Below are 17753 nucleotides of genomic sequence, written 5' to 3' on the forward strand. Positions count from 1 at the left end.
GTCATCCGACAGTCAATCAAAACTACCAGATTAACTAACAATGAAGCCGAGTATGAGGCTATGATCGCAGGTTTGGAATTGGCCCGGAGCATGGGGGCAGAAACTATCGAGGCAAAGTGCGACTAGCTTTTGGTCGCAAACCAGGTGAATGGCACGTTTGAAGTCAAGGACGAACGGATGCAGAGGTACCTCGAAAAAACCCAAGTGGTACTTCACCGATTTAAAAAATGGACTATGCAGCATATACCAAGAGAACAGAACTGCGAGGCCGATGCATTAGCAAATTTGGGATCCGCGGTCGAAGGGGCCGAAGTCAACCCTGGATCAACGGTGCTACTATCAAAAACGGCCATAGAAAGCGGGCACGCCGAAATATATTCAACAGGTTTGACTTGGGATTGGCGCAACAGATACATTGACTACTTGCGTGATGATAAGCTCCCAAGCGACCCGAAGGAGTCACGCTCGTTACGAACGAAAGCGGCCCGTTTTTGCTTAGTGGACGGCCGATTATACCGTCGCTCTTTCTACGGACCCTTGGCTAAATGTTTGGGCCCTGGGGAAACGGAGTATGTGATGAGGGAAGTACATGAAGGAACCTGTGGTAATCACTCTGGGGCGGAAGCTCTGGTCCGAAAGCTTATCAGAGCCGGATATTACTGGAATCGTATGGATGAGGACGCGAAAAGTTTTGTCCGAAAGTGTGATGGGTGTCAGAGACATGCCCCAATGGTCCACAGGCCCGGGGAGCTGCTGCATTCGGTGGTCTCACCATGGCCGTTCATGAAGTGGGGAATGGACATCGTGGGTCCGTTACCCCGGGCACCAGGTAAGGCACATTTTATCTTATTTATGACTGACTATTTTTCTAAGTGGGTCGAAGCACAGGCCTTTGAAAAAATCAGAGAAAAAGAGGTTATCGACTTCATTTGGGATCACATCGTTTGCCGTTTTGGCATCCCGGCCGAAATAACTTGTGATAACGGTCCTTAGTTCGTGGGTAGCAAGGTCAACAGCTTTCTCGAAGGGTTGAAGATCAAGAAGATTGTGTCGACCCCATATCACCCATGTGCAAACGGACAAGCGGAATCCACAAACAGAACAATAATCCAAAACCTGAGGAAAAGGCTAGAAGCATCGAAGCACCATTGGAGAGAAGTATTACCCGAGGTGCTATGGGCGTACCGAACCACGGCAAAGTCTAGCACGGGTGAGACCCCCTTCTCATTGGTATATGGAGCCGAAGCCCTTATCCCTGTCGAAGTTGGTGAACCGACTCTCCAGTTCGGGTACGCAACCGAGGAATTAAACGGGGAAGCCATGGCCATAAGACTCGACCTCGCCGATGAGATGCGTGAAAGAACATTGGTCCGGATTGCGGCCCAGAAGCAGAGAGCGGAAAGGTACTACAATCGGAGAGCCAACTTTCGGCATTTTCGAGTTGGGGACTTGGTACTTCGAAAATTTACTTTGCATACAAAGAACCCAAACGAGGGAAAGCTAGGACCGAACTGGGAAGGACCGTACAAGGTGACCGGTGTAACGGGCAAAGGCTCATACCAGCTGGAGTCCATGGACGGGCAATGCCTGCGCAACAACTGGAACATAGCCCACCTAAAAAGATACTACTGCTAAGGTATGATCCTCTCATATTTACCTTCTGTTAACCATGCTGCCTTTTTTACAGGAAATCGAGGACGTCACAAAAATAGAATTTAGGACTGAAAGCACGTGTTGTACTCTTTTCCTTAGTGCGGTTTTGTCCCGAAATGGGTTTTCCGACGAGGTTTTTAACGAGACAATAAGTACAACGTGCTACGTGACGAAGATAGAGGGCCAGAACTCGGATATCCGAGGGTACACCTTCCGAGTGGGGGCTTAGTAACACTTACCCGACCTCGAAGCTCGGACAAGTGTTAAGGGGGCACAGTACCCACATCGGAGCATGAAACGATAAAGAGAAATAAAGAAAGAAGCTCATCGTTTGCCACGGCAAAAACAAGGCCGGCCACTGGCCACCTCCTTCGATGTAAGGACCAAACGATCATAATGAATCGTGTCCCATTCAGCATTTGCCACGGCAAAAACAATGGCCGGCCACTGGCCACCCCCTTCGATGTAAGGATCAAACGATCATAATGAATCGTGTCCCATTTAGTGTTTGCTATGGCAAAGATACAAGAATGAAAATTCTCATATGTACAAACACTTGCAATACAGAAAACATTACGATGACCGTATTGCGGCATTGTTCAATTCATACGCCCTACACCGGACACTATGGCCGAAATTAGACAAGGCCAAACCGGCTACGAAAAACGCCGGTCCCAGAAAAGCCCCTACCATGGGCACAGAAAGATCCGAAGTCACAAAACATTCGGTGAGTCCCACGGGCAGAGTTAACCAATGACTACGGATCATCTTGTCCGAAAACGGACCAGTAATTCGAGGAAAAATAAAAATAAGAACTCAAACGAAGACACAAGAGAAGTGCAACTTGCATGTACGCAAAAGATACTTTTATAAAGAGTACATTTACATCAAAAGTTAAAAGGCCGGCAAAGGCAAAAAACAAAAGCCGAGTGAAAATCCTATGCTACTCGGCGTGGCTAGAGGTAGAATGATCGGACTCGGTTCGTTCGGAATCATCCGTATCGGACTCGAGGGCATGGTTTGCCGCCTCCTCCATCTCTTTGGCCTGGTTTATCAGGGCCGGAAGATCGGAGAATCCGCGATCGGCCTCTTCGAGGGTGAGTCGCCGAGACTTCCACTTCTCATACTCAGCGACAATGGCAGTATGGGCCTCGGCCGCTTCCACGTCTTTCCAGGCTTCTTCCAAATCGGCCTCAACTTTAGCCAACTTAGTCTCCAGCTCGGCCCGGCCGGCCACAACAATAGTTCTCATATGGACAGCAGCTTCTAGCTCGGCCTTAAGTACATCGTTGGCACTCACCGCCTCCTCCAGCTTGGCTTTTAAGCCCTCATTTATCCGAGACCGCTCCTCGGCTTTCTCTTCGAAAACTTTCATGCGTTATTTATACAGAGCGGTATCAGATTCCAGTAGCCGGTTCCTCTCGGCTAAGCTCGCTGCATCGACTTTCACCAAATCAAGTTCCCCCCCGAGTTGAGACACGGTGGTCTCCAGCTCGTCCAGCCTCGACGAAAATTGAGCTTTGTCTTGGCTAAGGCAAATCTTCTCAGCCTCGAGGCTTCGGTTATAATCGGTCATGGCAGCCAACTCACTTTTCAGACGACGATTTTCGTCCTTGGCCTCATCAAGCTCGGGACGAAGGTTGGCGAGGACGGCGGCCCGACCCAACTCCTCCTCCTTCTCTCGAAGGAGATGCTTATATTTCTCCGTTTCTCGGCCCTGTGCATCCAGCTGGCCTCGAAGATCGTCCATCTCATGCTGGGCATGAATAAAGGCTTCGTTTACCAGTACTACGCTCTACAAGAGAAGCAAACATAAAGAGTTAGAAAGCATGAAGTCTACTGATGTACAAAGATGGCCGAGAGTCTTACCCGGTTGCCCGCGTGCATGCCTTCTTTCATAAGGCACTGCCAGGTGACCCCGGTCATTTTACGCTTGTCCGAGTCGGAGACAAGAGGACTCAAATAACTTGCTACTCCTACCGGACATGATAGAAAGCCGCAATCCTCGGGGACGGTGATTACGGCCGACCTGGTCCTTCGTGGTTCTGCGCTCGGGGCTGGAAAGATGGTCACCAGGTTATCTCTAGATCCAGATTCTGACTGTCGGTTGGCCGGCCTTGTGACCCGAGGAATTGGAAGATGACTGAAACCCGCAGCGTCACCGGTAGCAGGAGGAGTAGTTGAAAACATATCTTCAAAGTCTTCAATCCTCGGGCCAGGAGTAGACGAACTTGGCACAGGCTCGATGTTCCTGGCAAGAACCGGGGGCTCCGAAGCAGAAACAGGCCCGTGGCCGGGCGACGGACGAGCCTGAACGGGGGCTTCGGTCTCCGGGATCGGAATAGTCCTTTTATGGGTTGCAGTGCCAGCCATTTCCCCGGATCCTCTTCTCTTCTGCGGAGGAGTGTCTTCCGGGGAAGTTTCACCTGAAATGTCCACAAAGTCAACCGACCGAAGAGGAGCCGGGGAAAGGATTTCTTCCGCACCTGAAGGAAGAGCGGGAATCAAGATACCTTCGTTGATAGAAGGCAAAGGCGGTTCGGAGGCAGTCTCCACGGGCATTGTGGCCGTTGACGGTGCCAGGTCGACCCTTCGAACTATGACGTCGGGCTCCGTTTCCTCTCTCGGGGTCCAGGCAACGCTTCTCGCTTTCTTTCGTTTGGACGGCTGCCCCTTTTCGGAGGGCCGTTTCCTTTTGGCGGCTTCGGCAAGAACACGGGAGGAACCCGCCGTATTGAACGCGGACGCCGGTGCAGGGGAAGCGGCCCCCGACTCCGATCTAGATGCCACCGAGCCCTTTGGAAAACCTGAAAGATAAAGACGTAGGCGGGTTAAGAAAACTGACGGCCTCGGATGGCTAAACCTGCAGCAAGATCAAAGGAAAGTCAAATGTTACCATGATTTTGGGCGATCCATCGACCGCGTGACAAGTGGGCCCAAGTCCGGTCTTCATAGGGAAGCTGGTTAAGGAGCGTCGTGACCCACTCGCTCAGATCTCGAATAACGGGGGGAACAAACCCATTTGCTGCGAAAATAAGGAAAGGACGGTGAGAAAACGATACCATAAGCGACTGAACAGGTAAGGGCGATTGCTCAAAGGATCGGACTTACGTTTGTCGTTCCACTTCTCCGGAAAAGGTAGATGAGCGGCCGGGATTATGTCTTCAGTTTTTACCCGGACGTAGCGTTCTAACCATCCCCTGTCCCGGTCTTCGTCCATCTTCGAGAAGAACGGGTTCCGACTACGCTTGGCTAGTTTTATGATGTCGTCCCGGAATATTCTTGGGGAATACAGGCGTATAAGGTGGCCCAATGAGAACTCTTTCTCAGCTCTGTTGGCCAGCAACCGGAGGCAAGCAACGACCCTCCAAACAATCGGGCCGATCTGTGCCAGAGTCACGCCGTAGGTCCGGCACATATCCAGTATGACCGGGTCTACCGGGGGTCGAGCTTAAGGGTAAAGGGGTAAGTGTATACGAACAAAAACCCTTCCCGGTAGTCTGTGACGAATTCGTCTGGCCCGGGTGCAAAAACCCATACCGGGCGTGTGTCCCACCCACAGTCTGCCCGGACTGTGTCGAGTTTATCCTCGGTTATGGAGGAAGGATACCGCCTCACGTCGTATCCCCGGTCCGAGACGATAGAGGGCTTCTTTGCCTCCAGGTCTTTGTTAAAGTTAAATTTGGCCGGTATAATATCCGAGGCCGTAGTTTCGGGGGTAATCTTTTGTTGAGTTGGGGACGCAGCCTCGGCCCTCGGAGATGAAACTGAAGGGACTTCGGTAGAAGTGGTTTCGGACATGTTGAAGGAATGGAGGGAAAAGGATTTTGGGAAATGACGCAAAGGAAACGAGGGAAGTGACGATTCGAGAAAGCAAAGAGCGGTTGACAAGAACAATGACCAAATTAATTCCCTCTCTTTTTCGTATAGATAAGAGAAGATTTGGCAACAAGTTTGTAATAGAAAGGACGGATCTGGAACACAGAAGGAAGAGGAAAGGAAAGAACAGATCGCAAAAAGTGGAAAAATGAGGAAATTAAGGGCTTTATATAGACACAAGGAAGGGAACGGTTATCGAGGACGGCCAATCAAGGATCGCCACGTGTCACGACATTAATGCGAAGTGATGCGAAACGACGTGCAAAAAGCGGTTGACATGAACGGACCATCCGGAGTGGGACACGTGGCGGACAGAGGGGAAGACGTGGCGCACCCATTCCCGCCAAAATAAGGAGGTAGGATAGGTCGTCCGGGCGGTCGAATGCATGACTCGTTCACTTCCCGTCACTCTGATAGATCGCTGGTCCGGGAAGCGTGGGGCTATCTGTATACGGTGGAAAACCGAATACGGGTCGATCCGGGGTAGCTATGGATCGGAGAAAGAGAAGGGGCGAGAGTTCGTACGGGGACATCGCCTTTCCGGATGAGCATTTTTATCAAGGCTGAGTAGAAGCGCCATCTGACCCGGTCTCCAAGCCACCGAGGGTTCGGGATCTCTCCCCGGTGTCTCATCACCGTTGGTCCGGTCCCCGTGAGTCTGTTGGTCCGAGGCGACCGTTGCTAGGATGCGTCAGAGGTATCACGTCATGGTCAGCTGCCAACTGTGCGTGTGTCAGACGGCGCCGTCAGTCAAATCCCACCAAATCCGTGCAGAGGCTGTCCCTTTTATTACTATTTTATTAAACCCACATTGGAGGAGGCCCATGGGCTCATGAATATAAATAGAGTGCTCCCACCTCCCTTAAGGGGGTTGGTTCATCTTTTGCTTTCAAATATACTCTGTAACACAATATATATATTGATCCAGTTCTAGTTAATCCATTGATCTTGTTCATTGCAAATTTGATCGTTTATGATTGAACCTCTCAAATCAACTCGCGCATGCGTAGCCAACCGGTGTTTGTGCTCATTATTTGTGTATTAAAAGGCGCTCTTATCAACTCTTTGTAATCCGAATTAAGGCCCAAGCACATATCCACACACAAATTCAATTGGTTACCAAATTCGGGGTAAACAATGTTGCATTACACGACGAAGAAGAAATGATGAATTAAACCGGCAAAGAAGAATACCGATACCCTACATGATCTATAGATGAATCTTGAAGATAACAAATGGAAGTTAGTGTGCGTAGAGTGTTTTGTGATGTTTTCAACTTTCTGCCATGCGTAATGATTAACCTACTAGAATATATTGCTAGAAAGAATTCGATGGAATTGAACCACATTAGAAATTTAAATACTCAGATTTGCCCCTTTGCAATTTAACAGACCGTTATGTTATTAGATGTCTACTAGGTGAAGGACTAAAATCACACGCATTGCTCAATTGAAGGTTGAATGCGCTTAACCGAATATCACAAGGACTAAAATAGAAATATCGCAATAACACAAGGACTAAAAGTGCTATTTTCCCAAAAGGAAAATATAGAAGGGAAAGGCTCTCAGCAAGAGTGACAGTTTTATCCTAAAAGGAAAACTCGTAGCAATTTGTGATTACTGTTTTTTGAGTTGAGAGGTTAGTTTTCAAATCCACAAATTTAATCAATCATTTGCATCTATATATCCATCGTAAAGTGAATGTTCGTCTTTGATTAATTATTCTTTCGAGAAATTAATTAGAGAAACTGATGACTAATTAGTTTCGCCTTCAACCCAGGAAGCTCTAAGAATGGAAGTATCTTTAGAGATAATCTGGGTGATGTGATTACAATATTTGCTGAATATTATGGCCAATCCAGAAATAATATGGCTGATGAAGCCAAAGTTATGTTACAAGGAATTAACTGTGCAATAGTAGGGGTAGATTCAATGTGGTAGTAAAATCTAATACTGATAGTCAACACGATTAACAATGAAATGAAACATCTTTTTGTAAAACTAATTGCATTTAAAGTGTAATGGAGGAGTATGTCCAACATAGCAAGTAGCTATCTTGATCAACTGTCCATAAAAATAATTTGTACCTCCATCATATTGTGGAAGCAAAGGTCTATATATGTCTTGCTCCTTATGCTTATTTCTTTTCATTATCTACAGGTTGAGAACTTGAGATCATTGTCAAACCCCCCTTATAGTGGTGGATATTTAATTAAGGAAACAAAAATTAGTTTCGCCATCTGTAAATTTGATAAGCTTTAGAAATTGTCATTTCAGGTTTCCTTTGGGATTCGCGCAGCCGCACGGATTAACACGTTGAAACAAAAATTTTGACAAGAAAATAATATGGACAAAACTCAATTAATATACAGTATATAGGTTTAACAGATATCTATTTAAACCTTCAATTAATTAAAATATTTACAACATACAACGAATTTTGTAACCTACACGTACGAGGTAAAAGGAAAAAAAAAACCCAATATCAAATTCACACCAAATAATCTGGTTTAACTATGTCCAACAACAAATCAAAGAATATCTAATATTATAAGCACACAAAATTAAACATAAAATAACATCGAGGCCATATTAATATTTGAGACCATTAAAAACTAGTTGTCTTGGAATAACTTGAAAGAATTTGAAGATGTCAAGTCCTTTGAAGTAGGAGATGGTTCACCACCGGCAGGTAAGTCAGCGAGTGAGGCGGCGATCCGGCGAATGCTGACTGAACGAGCCGTTTTGAAGCTGTATGATCTTTGTGTCTTGGAAAATACGTTTGAAGACTTAGATAGAATCAAATAAACTAAAGCTTGGACCAAAACAAATAGACCTACTTTTACCAACATATTTTCATCAATCTCCATTTCTTTTTTCAATTTCTATAGGGTACGTACTAGGTTCTTGAATAAAAGTAGGAGTATATATGAATTTGGAGAGAGTTGAAGGAAGAGGAATTTTAGAATTGAAAGGAAAATTTGAGAAACTTGTTATGTGGGAGACTTGTATATAAAGAGAGACAAAACAGAGCTATTGAAGCGTGTGACTTTCAAATTAGGCGACCACTTCCACCTGGCTTTGCCTTTGACATGGCTTCAAGAAGTACCTTATCAAGCAAATTAACGGCTGCATGGAATTTTCCATCTATGGTTTTATGTACTCATCACACTTCTGCGGCCCATACATATAATATTGTAATACTACTAATTAACTAAAAATAACATGGTTATTTATTGTGTATGAATTCGAGGAGCATTAGTAGTATAAAATTTTTATACGTAATTTCTTAAAAAATGTCCTTATTAAAACTTTGAGAATTTGTTAATCCAGGAAATAAGTGAATTGTGTTTATTAGATTTGTCATAAATTTTTTACTAAGAGCCCGTTTGGACGGGCTTATTTTAAGTGTTTTTAAGCCAAACTAGATTTTAAGCCATTTTGTAGTGTCTGAATAAAATAAAAAATATTTTTAATCGCTTATTTCTAAGTCAAAATAATTAAAATAAGTCAAAAGCTACAAATCCTAATTTATGACTTATGCTTAAAAGCCACTTAAACTAAGCCCGTCCAAACGGGCTCTAAAATATGAATATCGAGAAACATGAAGATGTCCAAAAGAGGATTCTAAGATTATCTGGTACATTACAAATTTTTAATGATTTGGAAATTGTTAATTATCTCAATAATTATCAACAATCTAGAAATTGATTGGTTGGACCTTTATTACACCAAGTAGGACTACTAAAAAAAAAGAAAATATGAAAGGATACTTCGTGAAATTAAAACAATGTTTGCTTAGCTTTATGTTGGTCATAAATTATTAATCCAATTTAGCAAGCACCGTTCCCTTTAAAATAAACCACATTATAAAAATAAGAATTAAAAGATAGCAAGTTCAAGTTTCACTAATTTATCATGTCGTTTGTAGGTCCTTTCTTCCCCTTTTCGGGAATAAAATAAATAATTACATTGTTGAATGAATTGAATGGGAAATCAAGTTATTTCGATGAAATTGGATTGCTTGACCCTCACAATCAATAACAGAAAGGCCCTTATTATTATAATACTTTTTAACGGACATTTGTTGCTTTAACACCTAATTGCCAAATTGCTTAAAATTGTTGCGTACCAATCATCTTACGTGTCACCTATGCAGAAGAATTATCACGTGAACTTAGTTATATATGGAGTATACTTTACCTTATAAAACTGTCCGGCTTCAATGAGTCGATAAAATGAAAGTTTCCATGAACTTCCATGCATTTCGTGACAATCAAGATGAGTCATGTTTTAGGCAGCAGCTGCAAATTATTTAAGCTTAAGATATTGTTTTATAGTGGCCAAATGATCTAATTTTACTATTTTAATTGTATGGGTGTCAAAATTGAGTGGTTTGGATCGATTTATTAGATATGCGTAATAAAATAATTTGATCAAATGAATACGTAAGGACCTAACTAACCAAAACTTTGTTAAGAGCCCGTTTGGATTGAATTATAAGTTGCTTATAAGCTGTTTTGAGTTTTTTTGAGTGTTTGGCTGGCCAGCTTAAAGTCATTTTGTGCTTAAAATAAGCTCAAAAAAATAATTGGGTCCATTTGACTTAGCTTATCTAAAGCAGCTTATAAGCTAAAAACAGCTTATAAGCCAAAAAAAAAAAGTTAGACTACCCCAACTTATTTTTTTTAGCTTATAAGTTGCAAACAGCTTATAGGCATAAGCCCATCCAAACAGGCTCTAAGGGTCATAACGCTATCAATATGTCACGCTCCAACTCCTGTTTGGAGAAATTGAATGTACGTATTACAAATTATTGGTCAAAATTGACAAATTCATAATACTGTCATGGTCGAGTCAAGTTTAGAAAGTTAAATTGAATCTATCAAGAATAGAGTCGCGATAACGTTTAAAGCTTATTATTTGGATCAAAATAAGTTGAGGACGAATTCAAGCATCAAAGACAGATTTAAAATATATGTCAAAGGAAAAAAAAAAAAAAAACACCAAGAAATATTATCAAAAGTCCCGTATTCTCCTTGTTTGAACGAAATGGATAGATTTTAATTCATATATATGATCTAAGCAGTTTGGCAGTAAATTATGATACAATAGTACTTTTTACGTTGTTCTAACATGGTTTAGCCTAATTAATTATCAGACAAATTAATTGTTTGACTAGTCAGAACAAAGAAAAGTCCTATACCAATTATCTAGTCAGTAGTTCATCAATGACACAATTTTGGTGTCCTGATTGAGCCAGCGCTTTGCTTCGAATGTGATATGGTAGTCGTGTTAATTAACTTTTGTCCACGACATATTAATTAGACAGAACATCAACATCCTGTTTGGAGGAATTGAATGTACGTATTACAAATTATTGGTCAAAATTGACAAATTCATAATACTGTCATGGTCGAGTTAGTTTGACTAGTCAGAACAAAGAAAAGTCCTATACCAATTATCTAGTCAGTAGTTCATCAATGACACAATTTTGGTGTCCTAATTGAGCCAGCGCTTTGCTTCGAATGTGATATGGTAGTCGTGTTAATTAACTTTTGTCCACAACATATTAATTAGACAGAACATCAACAACAAGAAATAGGACACATCAATCCAATTTTAAATGATTAAGGCGTGTAACATATCCAACTTTTGAATTATTTCATCTATTTCAAAATCTTTCACGTTTTTCATTTCTTGAGAATATTCAAATAAGTAAAGCTGATTATTATTTTATAATTTATTCTTTGTTTTTTTGTTGCAAGAAAATTGTCTTACGGCGGACCCATGTGGCTCTCTATGAGTGCTCAAGCACCCATTGCTTTGACTTGAAATTCATATTTTTACACAGAGAATTGATAACCAAGGAACAAATACTAGACGTAAGCACCCATAGACAGAAGATGACTGGCGGGTGCTTTGGTTTTAAGCTAGATATAGGAGCTCATTCTTCAATGAGAATGTGGGATCGTCCGACTTAACTTTTCTTTTGTCATTTTCTGCTAATGCCTTCTTTCTCCCTTGCTTTGTCTTTATTTTGTTTCCTCTTTTATTTTCCTTTCCAATTTCCATATTCATTCTTTTTCATAACAGAAATGTTTTTTTTTTCCTTCTTTTCCCTTCCTTGTTTTCTTTATTTGGCTTTTCTTTTTATCTTCTTCCCGTCCCCAGGGGCGGAGCCACATTGGCTCCAGGGGGTTCATCCCTCGACGAAAAATTACAGTGTATTTTTAAAATTAAAATTATTTTATTATGTATATATAGTAGATGTTGAACCCCCTGACTTCTTCGTATATTTACCTTTTAGAATTTTTGAACCCCTTGGATGAAAATTCTGACTCCGCCACTGCCCGTCCCCCTAAACTTATTTTCCCAAAAAAGACAAAACTACTTTTTCCGCAATAATAGAACTAAACTAATTCTCCCCCAGAGCTTCTTTTTTAAGCAAAACTTTTCTTCTTTCCTCGTTTGGTCTCAACAATTTGGCTTTCTTGCCAAGATAATTGCCCCTATTCATTTTCTTTTGTATATCTTCTGACATAGACTAGATAATTGGGTATAGTTTAAAATTATTTTGTGTAAATTAATAAATAGAAAATTTCAAAAAAAAATCAACCTTAAGCTAATATATGATTTTTCGTGGAACTTGATTTTAAAAATAAATCTAGTGAAAGCAATGATGATATAATATATTAGCTATCGCATACAAATACTGAGGATAAAATAAATAAATAATAATATTATAGTTTACTTGTTAAAATATATTTTTAGGTCTAATTTTAATTAGTCGTACATTTATATGTTGTACTCGAGGCAACTTTAGTTAGCCCGCCTGTTGAGCACCCACGACTTCAATATCCTAGATCCGACACTGTGTCTTAGATAATTCAAAGTTAAGTTCCAACTACTGTGCTCAGTATGAGTCCATTCGTTCGGCCACCATGATGAAGTTTACTAGAGGTACATGTGCTTGTAAGTTGTATCTAGGGTGTTATCCTATTGATAAGTCGATGTGCATATAAATTTGTGTGAACACCTTGCAACATCATAAAATATATCTATAATTCAAGGAAAGGTGCAACTTATATAATTTAACATGTAGTAAAGAAATATCTAAATTTTAATTTTAAAAGACAAATCAATCCAGTCCAATTCAGATCTGAAAGTTTTGCAATACAACAAAAAAGTAAGAGCAATATGTTACCACGTAACATGAAATTAACCACAAGAATTTTCGCATCCGAGTTTCTATTTCTCGTTTAAGCTGAATAGTTACTATATAACATATGCTAAACGCTTAAAAATCTTGAGAAGACCAACACAAATTGTACTTCAATAGTGATGACATTTTAAAAATTGAGATAATGACTAGTACAATCCCAACCTCCATAATTACCATTTGCTAATTAAGAACCAGAACCTGTAGGCCAAGGGTTTTTTTTTTTTTTTTTTTTTTTTTTGGGGGGGGGGGGGGGGGGGGGGGTGATTAGTGGTCCTTTTGAGATATGTAGTCTGTTTGTCAAAGTCACAAATTAGCAACCATCTTCCTTGTGAGGGGAAAAATACAACCATCTGTATGTCTTGATTAAAATAATGTGTTTGATACTCAAACCTTATTGAGTTGCTATTAACCTTATAGACCTTAATTATCCTATCATAGAAGGGGGGGGGGGGGGGGGGGGGGGAATTAAGACCTTAACTACTACTCGTATAATTGTGTATATTAGATGGGGAACCACCCCTACCGACAATATATTATAATAGAATAAATAGTTTATGTCGAACTGAAGAATTTAAGTTTGGATCTTAATAACTCAGTTGGTTGGCTACCTGAATTTTCACTTTGTTGGTGAGGGTTCGATTCACCACCTTATAATTCCCTATCCCTTATGTAATATTCATAAATAAATAAAGAATTTAAGTTTTTATACTATACCGTGACATAATTGTGATTACCAAAGTGGTTTATAATTTTTTGGCTTGAAACTGCCACATGTTAGCTCTACCTTATTTCTGAGACTAAAAGATACAGAGTTAAGCGTTTGGTTACGTGCTTGGTATGTGGAGAGTTTAATTCTAACTTCTTCCATGTTTCCTTTTCTGGATTTTGGTGCCTTTAGTCCTGTATAATTTGGAGTAAAGAATGATGTAATTTAAAAATAAAAAGAAGGCTTTTTTTTTTTTTTTTTTGGTATTCAAGCTAGAGATCATACATATTTACTGATTTTAAAATTTGCATAGCTAGCTTTAAAAAATTGGAATTGCAAATTCACCTAGAGAAAGGGGCTTGACATGTAAAGATACTTTTTTCCATTCAATGTGATGAAAGTGAACAATAGTCCGATATCTAAATATGAAGGAATTTGGCCTTTTACCAAGTGATTTTACCAATTGTTCCCTTGACATACAGTCGAAACTAATGGCGAGGTTCAATCTTTACACGATTTTCAGGGCCAACCTATGCCTTCAATGCCTCATCCCCTACAATATGTCCAAGGGTGAGAGCAAGGCGAGGACAAGCTGTTGATCCGCACCAGCATTGAGGACAGTATTATGAAGTTGTGCAGATTATTTAACATGGGTCATATTTTTGTGCGGGTTCTAGCATTTGGACAGCAGAGATAGTATCCATTCCTTTTATTCGACTGCACCTGTTCACTGTAAATTAATCGGCTTGAATTAAGCTCCTCGAAGTGAAGTTTTTGCTGGAGATCATCTATCTTTGAAGACCTAAAGGCGTAAACTTGCTCAACATCAGCAATATGTATTGTTGTCCCCTTTTTTATATTACAACAATTGTATTTTGGATATCCAGAATCTCTAAACAATGAGAACCAAACACGGTTAAAGGGTTAATTGTGTGACATGTGGTTGTCTAGGTATACACCAAAGTTCGACGGTTTAAAGATATCAAATTTACCGATTGATCGAGTATATCCGACATGTTTTCACTATGGAAAGTTCAAAGAGAAACCTACTTATCCAGATGCGATTAATCCTTGCTTGCAAATCACACAAGTTTTTCATGCATGTTTTCATGATATAGCCATTCCCATTCATGTGGGGATTGTTGGGATATAAAGTCACTAAGTAGTAAGCTTTAAAGCTGAAGTGTGAATTGAGAAATGGAGGGAAGCAAAATTGGAGGGAAGTGAAATTTTGGGAATGTAACTTTTCCAAATGAGCATTCTCCAACATTGGTGGTGGAAAGTGATATGTGTGTGCTTATATAGAGAAACACTTCTTCTAGCTCTTACAGAGTGGAGAAGAGGGACTCCTCTCGCGCCGTTGTCCTTCGAATTTGGATTTGGACTTAGATTTGGTCAAATGATCTGATTGATTGATAATTTTTTTGGACCAAATTTGTTTTCCATCTTCATCACTTAAGTTTCCTTTTCTTAATATTAATTCGTGTGTTATTTAATTATTTAATTAACACGCGAAATAAATTAATATTAAATTCCCAACGGAAATTAACTGACCAAACGGTCATCTTCTTCCCGAACAAGTGCGTTCAATGGCTATGAGTTTTTAGAGGCTTCGCCTCATTTCAGATACTGAAAATTTTCCAGAAAAGAAAAACTGCGCTTTTACTCCCCTCTCTCTTCTGCATTCTGCATAATTTTTTCAAACAAAAATAGTAAGTGTCCAGTGTGATTTGTTGTCGATCTTTGAGTTCACCGAAATTCTATAATTTGCATTGCCGCTATTACAGAATAGTTTTTTCGTTCTATCCTGGAAGAAATTAATCCAGTAACCTTTGGCAACTGTGAGGGGACTAGATTTCTTAAGGACACACAAGAAACTTGTGGGCTCAGAAATTTCTACTTATTCTATTTTTGTCCTTAACATTTTTTTGTCTTTAGATTCTTAAAACAGAAACTGATTTTGTTAAAATATTGTCTTGAACACATAGATATAACATTCGACTCCTCTCCATTTCTCTTTTCTCCATTTTCCCCAAATTCTAACTTAGATTAGAGATACATGGCATAGGTTAGAATTAATGGCTAATATTTAATTAACTAAAGAAAGGTCCTAACCATGATTAAAATCATACTTATTTTCTTTATTTACTTTCAAAAAATGAAGGCAGTTGTTCTGACATGTGGATCAATATAGTATTGAGACTTGTCTCTGGGAACTGGTACTCCATCTTGATTAATGGTCACAGGAGGGGCTTCTTTCATTCTTCCAGAGGATTAAAACAAGGGGATCCTCTATTCCCGTCTCTTTTTCTACTAGGGGTCGAGGTTCTTTCCAAGTTGTTAAACAAACTCCCTTTGCATCCCCAATTCTCTGTTTTTCAAATGCAGCCTCGTAGCCCTCAGATTACGCATCTTGCTTATGCAGATGATCTGATCATCTTCACATCTGGAACTCGGCCTTCTATTGAGCTGGTCCTTCAACAGCTTAGGTTCTATGAGGAGTGTTCGGGTCAGCTGATCAATGCCAACAAGAGCTGCTTTTTAGTGGCTCAAGATACTGCTGATAATCTAATCCGGGCGCTCAAACTCTCTACTGGTTACAAACATTGTGATTTTCCTATAACTTAGCTGGGGTGCCCCCTTTATGTGGGAAGAAAGAAGATTGTTTTATTCAATGACGTGGTGTCCAAAATTGTAAGAAAAAACAATGGTTGGCAAGGTAAACTCTTATCTATATGGGGAAGGGCAGTGCTCATCAAACATGTTTTGCAATCCTAACCCCTTCATCTTTTGGCTGCTATTAATCCCCCCCCCCCAAAACTGTCATAAAACAAATTGAAGCTTACTTGGCCAAATTTTTTTGGGGATCCTCTGATGGGAAAAATCGTTACCATTGGTCTTCATGGGACAAATTATGTTATCCTACAAAGGAAGGAGGGTTGGGGTTTAGAAGAATTAAGGAAATATCGAAGAGTTTTGCTTACAAAAGATGGTGGAGATTTCGATCGGTCAGAACCTTATGGTCAAATTTCCTACTTGCCAAATATTGCAAAAGGGTTGGACTAGTTGAGAGAAAATATCAATAAAATATCAATCTGGGCAGTCTCATTGTTGGAAGAAATTCAAGGAGATAAAAGAGGAAGCTGAAAAACATATCCTCTGGAGAATTAATAGGGGAGATATTAGTTTATGGTGGGACAACTGGACCGGTCAAGTGGCTTTAGCACTTATGGTCGAGACAGGAGGGGCAAACTTAAAGTTACTAGTGAAAGATGCCAAAATCGATGGAGAATGGGCCTTTCCTGAGCTTCAACAACTTCCTGAATATATTATTGAACTCATTAATTCCATTGAGTTTGGTGATCTTGATATTCCAGATCTTGCTATTTGGATGTCGTCAGTGTCAGGTAAGTTTTCTACTAAATCTGCTTGGAACTTGTTGAGGCAGTCCAGAAATAACATGAACATTTTTGCTAAGCTTTGGCATAAATTTCTCCCCTTTAAAATTTCCTTCCAAATATGGAGAGCTCTTAAAAGAAAGTTGCCTTTCGATGACATTTTATTGCGATTCAACATTTCTCTCGTCTCTAGATGTCACTGTTGTTTTGTGCCACAAAGAGAGACTTTGCTGCATACTTTTGTAAATGGGGACTGTGCAACCAAAGTGTGGAAATTTTTTGGGGCCCCTCTCGGGATCATTTGGGAGGATGTTTCTATTATTGCTATGTTGTTGAAATGGTGGAGCGCCAAGCATTTTAGTTCGGTCCACAAGGAAATTCTAACAGTCTTACCATTGATCACTATCTGGGAGTTGTGGAAATCTAGGTGTGCTGCTAAATTCGGTGAGAAAAAGATGTATGTTTCTAGAACTGTCTATCAAATTCTCTTTCATCTCAAATGGATCCTGGCTAAATATGATTTGAACATCAACTGGGCCTCTAACTGGCCAGAGATTTGCAATACTCTCATGAACTCTCGAGACGAGTTCAAATGTACCATTATTAAATGGGAAAGGCCCGAACTGAATTGGGTAAAATTAAATACGGATGGTAGTAAATACAATGATGGTCACATCGGGGCAGGTGGTGTTATCAGGGATTATGCTGGCCATATGTATATGGCTTTTGCAAAAAGTTTAGATATGGGCAGCCACAACCACGCTGAGGCAAAGGCTGCCCTCTTTGGGCTTAGAATGGTTTGCATAATGTCATTTTAGAGTGTGACTCTAAGTTTGTCGTAGATATGTTGAACTATGCTTGTGTTGTACCTTGGCAACTGTACCATATTATTG

General features: G+C 40.5%; 2 protein-coding genes across 2 annotated transcripts; one reads left to right on the top strand and one right to left on the bottom strand.

Annotated features, from left to right (window-relative positions):
* Nucleotides 1-7898: 7898 nt before the first annotated feature.
* LOC132599881 (uncharacterized) lies at nt 7899-8524 on the bottom strand. The gene has a single exon (XM_060313049.1). It carries the CDS (start codon nt 8399-8401, stop codon nt 8147-8149), a length of 255 nt encoding a protein of 84 aa, XP_060169032.1. The 5' UTR covers nt 8402-8524; the 3' UTR covers nt 7899-8146.
* Nucleotides 8525-16336: 7812 nt separating this feature from the next.
* Nucleotides 16337-17678, top strand: LOC132644267 (uncharacterized). The gene is made up of 2 exons (XM_060360852.1): nt 16337-16518; nt 16637-17678. The coding sequence occupies exons 1-2, from the start codon at nt 16337-16339 to the stop codon at nt 17676-17678; spliced, it is 1224 nt and encodes a 407-aa protein (XP_060216835.1).
* Nucleotides 17679-17753: the final 75 nt, after the last annotated feature.

Source organism: Lycium barbarum, chromosome 6, assembly GCF_019175385.1.
Source record: "Lycium barbarum isolate Lr01 chromosome 6, ASM1917538v2, whole genome shotgun sequence".
Taxonomy (NCBI): domain Eukaryota; kingdom Viridiplantae; phylum Streptophyta; class Magnoliopsida; order Solanales; family Solanaceae; genus Lycium; species Lycium barbarum.